Source organism: Cupressus sempervirens, chromosome 3 (assembly GCF_028749045.1).
Source record: "Cupressus sempervirens isolate cs-2001-9-10 chromosome 3, ASM2874904v1, whole genome shotgun sequence".
Taxonomy (NCBI): domain Eukaryota; kingdom Viridiplantae; phylum Streptophyta; class Pinopsida; order Cupressales; family Cupressaceae; genus Cupressus; species Cupressus sempervirens.
This window is the reverse complement of record NC_143120.1, coordinates 163,590,827-163,604,367: the sequence shown is the minus strand read 5'-3', so window position 1 is coordinate 163,604,367 and position 13,541 is coordinate 163,590,827. Positions and strand designations below refer to the sequence as shown.

The 13,541-nt window shown below is 29.6% G+C and overlaps 1 protein-coding gene across 2 annotated transcripts in view; it reads left to right on the top strand.

The window, feature by feature from the left end:
- Positions 1-12,261: 12,261 nt before the first annotated feature.
- The window catches only part of LOC149565277 (uncharacterized), a 240,966-nt gene continuing 239,686 nt past the window's right edge, over positions 12,262-13,541 (top strand). For both annotated transcript variants that reach the window (XM_089818818.1, XM_089818817.1), the window contains exon 1: positions 12,262-12,865. In XM_089818818.1, coding sequence (XP_089674944.1) covers positions 12,491-12,865 — 375 coding nt within the window. In that variant the 5' untranslated portion in view covers positions 12,262-12,490. The remainder of the gene's footprint in view (positions 12,866-13,541) is intronic.

Here is a 13,541-nt window from a genome sequence, read left to right as displayed (position 1 = left end):
GGTATAATATCACATTTGATTTCAAGAGTCTTGATCTCCCAGAATATCGACATCCAATATTCATCAAGTACTCAAAACAAAGTTTAGATATCACATTTGATATCAAGAGTATTGACCTCCTAGAATATTAATGATATTCACCACTTACTCAAAATGTTTAGATATCACATTTGATATCAAGAGTATTGGCCTCCCAAAATATCAATGATATTCACCACTTATTCAAAATGTTTAGATATCACATTTGATATCAAGAGTATTGGCCTTCCAGAATATCAATGATATTCACCGAGTACTGTAAGAGTAATGGCCTCCCAGAATGTTGAGATACAAGACATTCACTATTTACTCAGTTTATTTAATCTCATAATACAAGTTAATTTAAGATCGTCACCTTACAACAACTTTTCCAAATAGAAGTGATGATCATTTGGAAGTTGTCACTTCCTTATGATGTACATAGGGGATAGGCCCATATAAAAGTCACATGGTCACAGTCCTCTTGACCGTGACAACTTAATGATCATTATAGAAACCATCTCAACATGGTTTACTCCCTCTCAATCGATAAGAGCAAGATAATAGAGGTTAACTAAATAGCATTCACAGTCTTCTCCCTCTCTTTCGAAGGTTGCATCTAATGAAATGCCATACTCCCTCTTCTTGCAAATAACATTCTCGGAGGAAAAGATCAAGGCAAATGCTCACATAGAGATATAAAATTAAAATGATAACATTAGTTTGATGTTTAGTAAGTTAAATCATGTATATTACTAACAACAACATAAATGTTTATAACATAACTCTTTATTTTATATTTTCAATAATAGAAATAAGATAACATAATATCTTTTAATCTCCATACTCTTATAATAAATCTCATAATCATTATATCAAATTTTTTTTTTTGAATGAATGCATATTTCTAAATACATATATACAAATATATATATCTATATAGTTATATATACATAACTATCATTTTGAATGAATGAATATAATGCAATTACACATAATTCATTATCACACATATTATCAAATTATATATCCCATAAAATATTTATCTAAACTTTGGAAGATAATATTTATAAAATGAGCATTAATAATAAAACTTACCTCAATAATTATCTTTATTGAGTTGATGCTTGAGGCATTTACCCCTTATTGTCGCATCCCTTTGTAGATACTTGTAAAGTAACCCTCTCTTGTAATATCTTTAGTGGGCCTAGTCATTAAGGCAAGTAATTTTCACCAAATGAACAAGCATTGTATCATAAATCAATGACATTGTTAGATGCATCTACTGTAACAAGCCATGGATGTGTTAGATGTAGCTGCACCTTCATGATCTTCTCGTTTGTGGGATGGAATGCTTGCAACCTCAACACGATGCCACCTCTAAACTATACCCCAGCAAGATCACTAATTTCTACCAAAATCATTAGTCTCAAATTACTCTATCTAATTTGGAAATGCATTCCATTAGTTTTGCTCCTCGTAAACCCGATCTGCAACATATCTTAATACCTACAATGTTGACTCTCCAAAAAATGAATTTTCCTGCGTGATTTGAGAGGCAGATTGCAAATCTGTCCTTATTTCCTTTCGTATTTCTCTTTGTTTGGGCCTATCAACCAGAGTTTGACATCTGCAGTGGTTTTATCTCCAAATCAAATCAGAGACCATAAATAGCAAAAAGAAGAGTGGGATCATCCAGGGGAACCACGGGGCTCGATTCCCAAAATGTATGACCTTTAGACTTGAAAAACCATATGAATTTCTCTTGCACCCAATTTTTCGGCCACTGGATGCCATTGCCAGTTTCTTCTTGAGAGCTCGGCATGGGTGCAAAGGATTATTGCTAATCCGAGCCCCAACAAAATATATTAAGTTAGCTCTACAATTTATTAGTCAGAATACTAACCCTACAAATTATGCTTTCAAACACTAAACTATTTTCCAAATCTCTGGCACTCGAAATTTCTTTTCGAAATATTGTCATGGTAAATTATTTTCCCTACCTAATACTAGATGTTTTCCTAAAACTCTAACCCTAGAAAATTTTACATCTTCAAGCCTCGTGAAGGTGGTAAGTGTTAGGAATAAGGTGTCTCAACCTTGTATAATTCCTATTCTTATTATTTGTTTTGTAAAATGTATTTCTTGCAAATAATGTTGATGTGTCGACATCTTGAATTGTGTGTAAGGAGATCATGACTAAAACGGTTATGACGGATTCCTATGACACGTAAGAGCTATGTTAGGAAGATTCAATGACAAGTGAAGACATGTGGCAACTAAGATATTTGAGTACTGTACACTCTACCCCAATAGTGGGGTTTGGGACATTGCCCCAAAAAAAATTTTGGGGTTTCTATTTTCTCGGAGAATGGTAAAACCCTAATACGATTTACCTTTTGGAGTAGCCCTAAAGTGAAGCACATGTTATAAGCATTTTTAGGATTGTGAAGAGAAGCGATGCAAAAAAGGTGTATTGTTGGTACTGTGAGTAGCTACTGGAGTCTTCTGTTGTTGATGTTGAACTTGCATTACAAGTGTATTGTAATCTTGTGTTGAAGATAATACATTGTGCAGGTTCTGAAGGCGTGGGGTTGTTTTACCGAAAGGTTTTTCCCCACCGGCAAATCCTTGTGTTATGTGTTCCTTTCTCTGTCTATTTTCTGTATGCATGGTTGGTTGCAATATTGTTGTTTACATGATATTGAATCTGTAAGTGTAGAAGATTTTAATAGGATTTGCATCATACTTTCCTTATGAGATTAGTGTAGGAAGTAGTTTCCGCACCTGAGTTTCCTTACAGTAAGCTTGGACGTTTATTTCATAACAGATTGAATGAAAAGAGAATATAAATTTGGTACATTTGACCTGCTCTAATACCATGTTGATGTTTCTCGGATCGCTACAAATGTACTTTCATTGTCTGATGAGGTATATGTTTTCCATATGCAACATCCTCTCATATTTATATTGAACATAAGTTATTGAATAGACACGTCTATTCAATTATCAAATAATTAGTTTATATAAACTTAATTATTGTTATATATATATATATATATATATATATATATATATATATATATATATATATATATATATATATATATATATATATATATATATATATATATATATATATATTCTCACATATAATAAGTTTATATCTCATATATAATTATATGTATATCCAAAGAATTATTTGAAAAAACCAAACATTAACAGTATGAGATAGATCTGTACTATTAAGATGAACGATGACACTAAAATTAGAGTAGAGGTCTCATTCACACTCACTAAATTAAAAAAATTCACAAGGACTTGGATTGACTCCAACTTTGAAATTGCCTACATAATACATTTCTATCTAAACTTTAATCAGATCAATTCCTAAAGCACTTTAGAAAATTTGACAAAAAAGACTTATTCTACAGAGCTCTTAAGATTGGATCCACCCTCAGATGCTAACTAGACAGGAAACCTAATATTTTAGTTCACTTTGAGAAATAAATTATTGAGGACAAAAAACCATGAATTGCATAATGAAAAGGGAAAAGGACATCTCACATACAATATATCAAGAAATACCATCATAACTACTAAATAAAGACTATATACAAACCAAGTTAAGATACAAACTCTTAAAAGCATATCATAACAAGAATAAAAGTAAATAATAGAATCTAAAGCAAAACATACAATAAGACTAATCTACATCATTAATCCTTTCCTTCAACCACAGAATAGTTATTGATAAAAACTAATAGTTTTCTATGAGCTTGATTTTTTGGTTTATGTAGAGCATTAGAAATAAATAAACAAGGACATCAGAGCAGGCCATCTCGGCTCCAATAATAACATGGAGTAGTTGCAAATGGTTACGAATTAGTCAAATAGTTACCTTTTTTACTAAAAGAGAATGTCTTTTTTACTATTATGTAAACTGGGGTATGCCCTTTTTGATTTTGTAATACTATAGGACTTCGGTCTCGGGTAAAACTTGAGGTTTTCTTCTCCATTTTTTCCTACCAATGCTTGTTTGAACAAAGAAACTATATTTCCCTTTTAATTTATTACAATTTATATATGAAAAGACCTTGGTCGTTACTGATAAAAAAATAAAGAAAAAAATAAATATAAATATAAACAACTATACACTCAACTACATTATCTAAAATATAATGTTAATAACACTAATTTAATTAGCTATCTTATTGCAAAGTAACTATTACTAACTATTAAATCTACTTTCAACACCCTATCTTAATACTATGTAATCAATTTCAACACAACCAACTAAATTTAAGAAGAAATAATTTCAATTATAATATATAATATACAATATATAATTTGAATTATATGAATTTATAATTTTATAATATAAAATAATATTTTAAGTTCTATTATTTTTATATAAAGAAGAAAATTAATCATATCTTAAGAAAATTCAAATATTTATTCATAGTAAAAAAAATTTTTAAAAAATTATTTGTTAATTAATTATACTACCTAAATTATTTATTGTGCTTGCCCTAGGCTAGTACTATTGCATTCACTATGCATAATTAATGAATTAATTTAACAATTATCCATCAATTCACAATAATGATTATTGAGCAATTAAAATATTTCTAAAGTTTTATTATTCTTTTATTAATTTTATATTTTATACAAATATTATGATTGGTTGAATTGGTTTCTGTTATAGGAGCCTTTTTTGGATGTTCTCCATATTGTGATATTCTTGACTAGAGTAATGGTAAAAAATGAGTGATGTAACACTTGTTTAACAGTTGCATAAGTTTTAGTTTAAAATATAAGACAAATAGTGCTAATGTAATTGAACTTGTCTTTTTCTCAAAATCAAATATTAATATAAATTTTTGAATTAAAGCTACTTTCAATATCTCAAGACAATGTAATCAATTTTAATACAACCACTTTAGAATAAATCTAAGAAAGAAGAATTTCAATTATAACATATAATTTAAAATTTCAATTATTTAAGTTTATAAATTTATAATATAAAGTAATATTTTTAATTCTATTATCTTTTTGTAAAGAAGACAATTAATCATATTATAAGAAACTCAACTCTTTATTTTATTCAACAAAATTAATTTTTTTAACAAACTAAAAACTAGTTTGCCTCTATTTGTTTATCATGAGGTAATTAAAAAATAAAAAATACACATTTACTAAAATTCAAAAAATCAAAAACAAATCAAAATTTTCAACGTTTGATCTTCAGTTCTACATATTTTATAATGCAGAATTAACAAGAGACACAATGCGTCATAGTTCCTACCTAACACATAATGGTTGTAGAAGTGTAGATGAGTGAGAATCTAAATTAACGTTGTGAATGCATTAATTTTTGCCTAGAAATGCACTTGTGATCTGATAGGATTAGTCATATTTGGTTGTTAAATTCTCGTCCTAGAAATGTGCTTGTAATTTGATAGGATGGCTCTTTTTTTTTGTTAAGTTCTCGTGCTATATTATTATATCTTTGGGCATTTAAGCCCAAGAATAAGAGGCCAAAGTACCCAATATGGCATTAAGTGCTTAATATCATACTACAATCAACACATATGCTTTAGAAAAATTTGCACCTTCTACGTTGACAACTTAAATTATGTGCAATGAGGAAAGATATCCATACCAATTTTTGAATTATAGAACTTGAAGAAGTGGTGAAGCATTTGGAGTATCACATTATATGTTTAAGCATACCATGCATGCTACTAGAGAACCATAAGTAGTTGGAATAACCCCCCCAACTATGTATTATTCTCATCTTGATTATCAAATAGAACTAACACTATTTTTAATCATTAGCACTAGACAAAAACTAGGATAGAGATATAGATAGAGATAAATAACAGTATACAACAATAACAACATAAACATATATGCCGAGGAAAAAAAGGATAGATAAGAGGAAGAGGAAGAGAGATAAAATAGTAAGATAGAGTGATAACAACATAAGTTGTGTGTGTGTGTGAGAGAGAATTAAATATAATTATTTTTCTTAATAAAACAAATAGTCAAAATAAAATTATGGTTATAATAAAAAATTAAAATATTTTTATATTTTAATTAATGAAACTAAGAATTTAATTTTTATATTAAAATTCACATTTCTATAAGAAAAAATGAAATGTATTGAAATATAAAAAATATTTTATAAATAAAACTAATTGTTTAATTTTACACAATTAGAGAAGGTTTACTATTTAATGTTTTGTATTTATAAAATTTTCATAAAATTAAGTAATTTTTAATTATGAAAAAATCTATATAATTTAATATGTACATTTGTAAATAATAAATAGATGTCCTTGTCGTATGACAACCTACTAAATTGACTAGGATAACTTTTTATTTTTTTAGAAATTTGTTCATTGATTCCTTGATGACCTTCACAAGCATCAATTGCATTATTACTAAATAAAAGACAATATCAAAAATAAATTTCAATTAAAAATCACCAAATGAAATGATATTACCTCTGTGATTTAGTCTATTGTATTCCAAGTTCCATAGACAAGGTGTCATTCTCCATGGCCTTGATGTTGTCTCTTCTTTCCTATTAAAAATATATTTTTCAGTAATTTGATACTTATGATTATTGTGGATAATGTGCCTATACTCATCGAACACCTACTTTCCTAAACTTCTTGAATGATGAGATTTCATCTCCAGACCACAAACTAGACATGCACAATTTTTCTTTGTTTGAAGACCTAAAAGATCATGTAAAATTGGATCATATATAATTATCATGTGTAACTTAAACATACAAAAATAATGTGTAAGAAATATAACATACCAAAAATATGTGACCTTAACAATATAACATATCGCAAAAAAGAGTTAGCCCAAGGGCATAATGTATTGTCCATACAAGCATTGCATGGAATTGCAATTTTCTTTATCCTATTAGTCTAGAGATGTCATACATAGTGACCCCATTCCATAAATTCAACAACTCATTAATAAGAGACTCAATATACATGTTCATATATTTAACTTGGTACTAGTTGAATGAACATAAACATTAACTAATTATTATGACCATTTTGATGCAGTGTTTATAAATGAATTTAAATAACTATTAAATAAAAATAACCTAGTACAATCATTGACAATATTGTGTGCTCCCTCTTAGACATCTAAGGAGAAATGTTATTGTTAAGAATAAAAAATGTCACACTAAGTAAACAGATCTCATATCTCCAAATGGATTAAAATTGTTTGCTACTAATGAAATGATGAGTTGGTGGCATAGAATTCAAGGTAAACCATTTTTAGGTTAATTCAAAGTGGATTCTAGGAGAATTTTCTAGAAGAGATATGAGATATGGGTAGATACATTGCATCCTACCCAATCCATCCAAACCCTAAATTGGACGATGGAGAATGAGTGGCAAAATATCTTAATTTCCTATTTTAGGAATGGCTAGTCATGAAGCAATGTTGTCATGTGCGAGAACCAAGGGAGACAAGGAGTTAAGGGTTTTGCTTCATCTAGTGCCCTAAGAGAAGAGTTTGCAATGGCATGTTAAGCAAGAAGGTTTAAGAAGATGAATGCTTGAAGGGTGAACAAGCTATCAAAGCTGCAAAGTATGAAGGTTAAGTAGAATTGAGAACTGAACAGAGATCTATAATCTACAAATGAAGTTGTAAGTTGTATCAGATCAAGCCTTAATGTTACTCTCTAATAATTGTATTAGTCTAGGATAAATCCTTTGGAATAAGGTTGACCTAACAATCATTTGTAAATCCTTTAACTAGGTGGCATTCCAAGTGAATGGTCTAAAGTCCTCTAACAAAGCTCACTCCTAACAAGGCGATTGAAATCCTTTAATACAAGGTGATTGAAATCCTTTAATGGGGTCACATTTAACAGTGTGTATTGTAACTTCTAGCATGACGATTGGTTGAGTGTTGGTCCTCTTTGAGACATTGAACCTTTCAACAGATGGGCTAATGCTTGTATTGATAGATTTGGGTATAGGGTGAGTGACTATAGGGATCATAATAATTGGATTGACCTGGCTAAGATGTCCCAAGATCTCAAGCCGCTAATGGATTTAATCAAACATATCCCTTTATCTCTCAACAAAGATTCCACAATCTGGGGGGAGACTGTCAATGGCATTTACACTATGGCCTCTGGCTATGAGAATATGCAAAATTCTGGCCCTACCCTTGTGTGGGCCAAAGCTTGGTATTCAGGGCTCATCTTGAAAGTTAATATTTTCTTCTGGATTATGCTCCAAAACTGCATCCTGACGGTGGATAACCTTACAAAGAGGGGAAATATGATGCCAAATAGATGCATTTTATGTAAAAATGAATGCAAGAGTGTGGATCACTTATTTATCCACTACCCTTTCATCATCACTATCTGGTCTCTTTTCCTGTCTTTTTTCAACATTTCCTAGTGTTTTCCTTCCAACATTTTGGATGTCTTTGAATAGTGGAACCAAGGGGGGTTCGGGAGTCAAGTCAAGGTTTTGTGGAATTAGACCTTACCCCATGTCTGTTGGGGGGTTTGAAAAGAGCAGAACAACAAAATATTCAGGGATAAGGAAACAAAGGCTGATGTGGTTTTCCATAAGTGTCTTAATGCTTTGTTGGATTTATTGTTTCTCTTGCAATCAAAAGGATAGAGAACTATAATAATGTTCGATGCATGAATGAGTCAATTACAACTCTTGTTATCATAAGTATTCCCAAATTTTGTCATGCATTTCTGAGGTGAACTGAGAGAAAATGGGGACTTATATATGTGTGAAATTCAGGGCATCGACACCGGAGTGATTGTTTTGGCAATCAACAAAGGTAAAAGCTCTCATATTCTAGTGTTCAACGAGGAGCTCTTCTTCATCTATCTTCTTCCACCAACCATTTTCAATGCCGGGTAAGTTTTGATGATGACTGCATATTTTAATCTATTGTCAATTACCATATCTTACATGAACAAACATTTCACTATCATTGGCCAAAATTGAAGTCTCAAACAGGGTATCCACTTGTATGAAAATTCTTGTCATTCCATATCTTTAGGATGATCTATACTGTAAGTCCTTTTGAAACAGAACATTTAAATAAAAATGTGAGTTTTAATATAAAAATTAAATTCTTAATTTTATTAACTAAAATATAATATATTTTAATTCTTTATTATAATCATGATTTTATTTTGACTATTTGTTTTATTAAGAAAAATAATTATATTTAATTCTCTCTCTCTCTCTCTCTCTCACACACACACACACACACACACACACACACACACAACTTATGTTGGTATCACTCTATCTTACTATTTTATCTCTCTTCCTCTTCCTCCTCTATATTATTTATCATTTTTTTCTTTGCATATATGTTTATGTTTTTATTGTTGTATACTGCTATTTATCTCTATCTATATCTCTATTCTAGTTTTTGTCTAGTGCTAATGATTAAAAATAGTGTGAGTTCCATTTGATAATCAAGATGAGAAGAATACATAGTTGGGGGAGTTATTCCAACTACTTATGGTTGTCTAGTAGCATGCATGGTATGCTTAAACATATAATGTGATACTCCAAATACTTCATCACTTCTTCAAGTTCTATAATTCAAATATTGGTATGGATATCTTTCCTCATTGCACATAATTTAAGTTGTCAATATAAAATGTGCAAATTTGTCTAAAGCATATGTATTGATCGTAGTATGATATTAAGTACTTAGTGCCATATTGGGGACTTTGGCCTCTTATTCTTGGGCTTAAATGCCCAAAGATATAATAATATAGCACGAGAATTTAACAACAAAATATGAGCTATCCTATTAGATCATAAGCACATTTCTAGGACGAGAATTTAACAACAAAATATGAGCAATCTTATCAGATCACAAGTGCATTTCTAGGCAAAAATTAATGCATTCATAATGTTAATTTAGATTCTCACTCATTTACACCTCTACAACCATTATGCGTTAGGCAGGAACTATGACGCACTGCATCTCTTGTTTATGAATAATTCTATGAATCTTTATTAAGGAACATTATTACAGTTCTCTATCCTTTTGATTGCAAGAGAAACAATAAATTTAAAGGTCGGAGAAATGGCACACTCATCCTGGCAATTCAAGGAAGTTGATCCTCGACACCTGCAATCTACATAAAAGCCGAGCATGTACATATACATACAAATCTAAACTAAACAAGCAATGGTGAGGAGTTGTGCATCATGTAGATCCTGACTAGCAGGTGACTCCGACTCCCTCTCTCAATTGCATCTGAAATGTCAAACATAATGTAAATCATACATGTACACCATACACATGCAAGTATGGGGTAGGTATCCATAGAAACTACATATAAATCATCCATCTAACTATCATCATGAAATAACTGAAATTACTCTCTACAAGCATCATCATTGAAAGAATAATCATGTATTTTTATAAGTAAAACTAATTGTTTAATTTTACACAATTAGAGAAGGTTTACTATTTGATGTTTTGTATTTCCAATTTTTTTCATAAAATTAAGTAATTTTTAATAATGAAATAATATTTATATAATTTAATATGTACATTTGTAAATAATAAATAGATATAAATTTGACGTTGATGAATAAATATGATGTAATAAATAAGAAATAAAATATAACTATTTAATTTTAATACATAGTTTATAAAAACTTAATAATTTATATATATTTTAGAATTGAATTATTTCTATTTCGTGGTTATTTCTTTAGTATTTTTTTGATATAAAATATAATTATTAATTTAATATTAAAAAATATATTTAAGTTTTAAATGTATTTAAACTATGATTTTATCGAGTTACACTATATGTTAACCTTGGCTAAAATACTACCACTCGGTAAATGTTTGAAGCTTTTGCACTCAAGTAAGTATACTACATAAATTAACTATTCATAAAATAGTAAAAAATAGTCAAATAGTAAAAAATAAATATCAATGCAAAACTAATAATAAATATATTTAAAATAAGAAATTAAAAATATTTAATAGATTGTGATAATTAATATTGATTAGACATGTGTGAGGTGGAAGATAAAATGATTGAAAAAAAAAAATCTTATCAACTTGTCACAAATGTGGAAAAGATAAAGTTATAATTAATACATTCATTAATGCAAGATGAAGTTGTTAGAAAATATTTATATTTTTTGTTGAAGAAAACTAATTTTCTCCCCTACCAAATTTTTTTTTTGTGGTTATTTCTTGAGTATTTTTTTAATATAAAATATAATTATTAATTTAATATTAAAATATATATTTAAGTTTTAAATGTATTTAATCTAAATGATAAATTGTTTAAATAAAAAATTTAATAATAATAAATGATATAATTTATAAATTGTAACACTTATGAATTATACATATTACAAACACTATTGTAAAATATAATTAAAAAATAATATTGTTTAATTTATTTTTATAAAAGTAAAATAATATTTAACTACTTCTATTAAATAAGAAAAATTTAAAAATATTAGTAATTCAAATGCAAAGATATAATATATTGAAATTATATTAAAAAAAACACACACACATATAAAATTTGAACTTATGCATTAGGTGAAGTTTTAGGAACAAGTTATATAGAATAGTAAAAAATAAATATCAATGTAAACCTAATAATAAATATATTTAAAATAAGAAATTAAAAATATTTAATAGATTGTGATAATTAATATTGATTAGACATGTTGTGTGAGGTGGAAGATAAAATGATTGAAAAAATAAAATCTTACCAACTTGTGACAAATGTGAAAAAGATAAAGTTGTAATTAATACATTCATTAATGCAAGATAAAATTTTTAAAAAATATTTATATTTTATGTTGAAAAAAATTAATTTTCTCCTTGGACCAATAATTAGGATGAAAAATATGATTTATAAAATAATAAAAAATTAAAAAAAGATATAAACATTTAATTAATATCATATTTGCATTGAGATGAATGCAGAAGGAGGAACTAAAAATAAAATAAAAATCAATGTCAAAAAAAAATTCAAAACTTTTGATATATTGTGGGGGAGGATAGCCTAGTTATTAGCTCTCAAATTAACTTGTAGGAAAATCTATCCTTGAACTCAGGGAAAAATTATGGTAGGCAATTATTCTAAATAAATTGAATTAATCCGTCGACAACACTCAAACTTCTGCTTTAATTATTCTTACGAGAAATTATCTAGTCAGATAGCCCGTAATTCTTTCGTACGTTCTACATGGTTCTTTGGACCCAGGGGAAGAATACTCCCCAACTTCTGTTCCTCGATGGTTCACTGAATGAATTTAAAAAAAAATGCATACGTTTGAAAATATAATAGAAACGAAATCTAGAAAGCAAAGCAGCGGTTGTTTTCTTTTGGGTGCCCTTGATTCCTCAGTCCTATGAAACCTAAATCCACCGTTTATTTGCAGTCATGCAGAGTCTATCGCATGCTCAACTATGGCCGAGCATTCTAGGTAAAAACTACGTGGAGCACAAGGACATAAATTATAATCGTAAGTTGAAAGTTGGTTTTGGTTTACAGCGGTCTCCAAGGCCAAGGACAAAATGTAACGCCTTATTTACCAAGGTAAACAGAAACGCCTTAGGCCATGACTCGCACTTCTTTGCTGGAGATAATGAAGGGAATTTAAAATTCAGACGCTTATGCTTCGACAAACGGAATAAGAGTAAAGCGAGAGCTCTTACGGCAGTAGCCAAAGCTAGAGATTACTACTCCATCCTGAATGTGTCCAAAACAGCTAGCAATCAAGATGTCAAAGCAGCTTACAGAAAACTTGCTCGTAAGGTATGCGTGCTTACTCTTTTTTAACCCTCGTCCCTTAACACTTATGTGCAATTACCATTAAAGTTCAATGTAGTATTTATGTTTAGGTTCCGATACAATGGTATGTGACTAAATGCGCTTTACTCCTAAAGACTAATTAATACCGAAACTACCCACTAGAGCGGAAGTCAAGCCACTCTATTCTAACAATAAAAATAAAGATAATTTCAATGAAACAGCATGTCTGAAACTTTAAGATTAAATCTATTCCATGTTGACTATCAAAACTGCAGGTCCTCCCCTATAGTACCATCACGCAAACTGAGACAAGGGGGAACAAGATATCTCAGGTATGGAGGAGGACATCAACAAGGAGAGAACAATTTTGTGCCAATGCATAAGGTTGGGGCCAACCCTCTTTTATTTGGGGCTTTATGGAACCGAAGTGGGTGATTTTTGAAGCCTTTACATAGAATAATTGACGAGGAATGAAGAAAGAGGAGCTAAGATGCCCAAATGGCAATAAAAAAATAGGTTTACTAGACCTAACTAACAACAGATGCAAACAAGCATGCAAGTATATTCAAAGATGGAGAGTCCACCCATGGTCTAGCGGTGAACTGGGGTGACCTCCACATAGGAGGTCCTAAGTTCCACTCTCACCTACTAATATATGTGGCCTGACCCACTTTGCCTG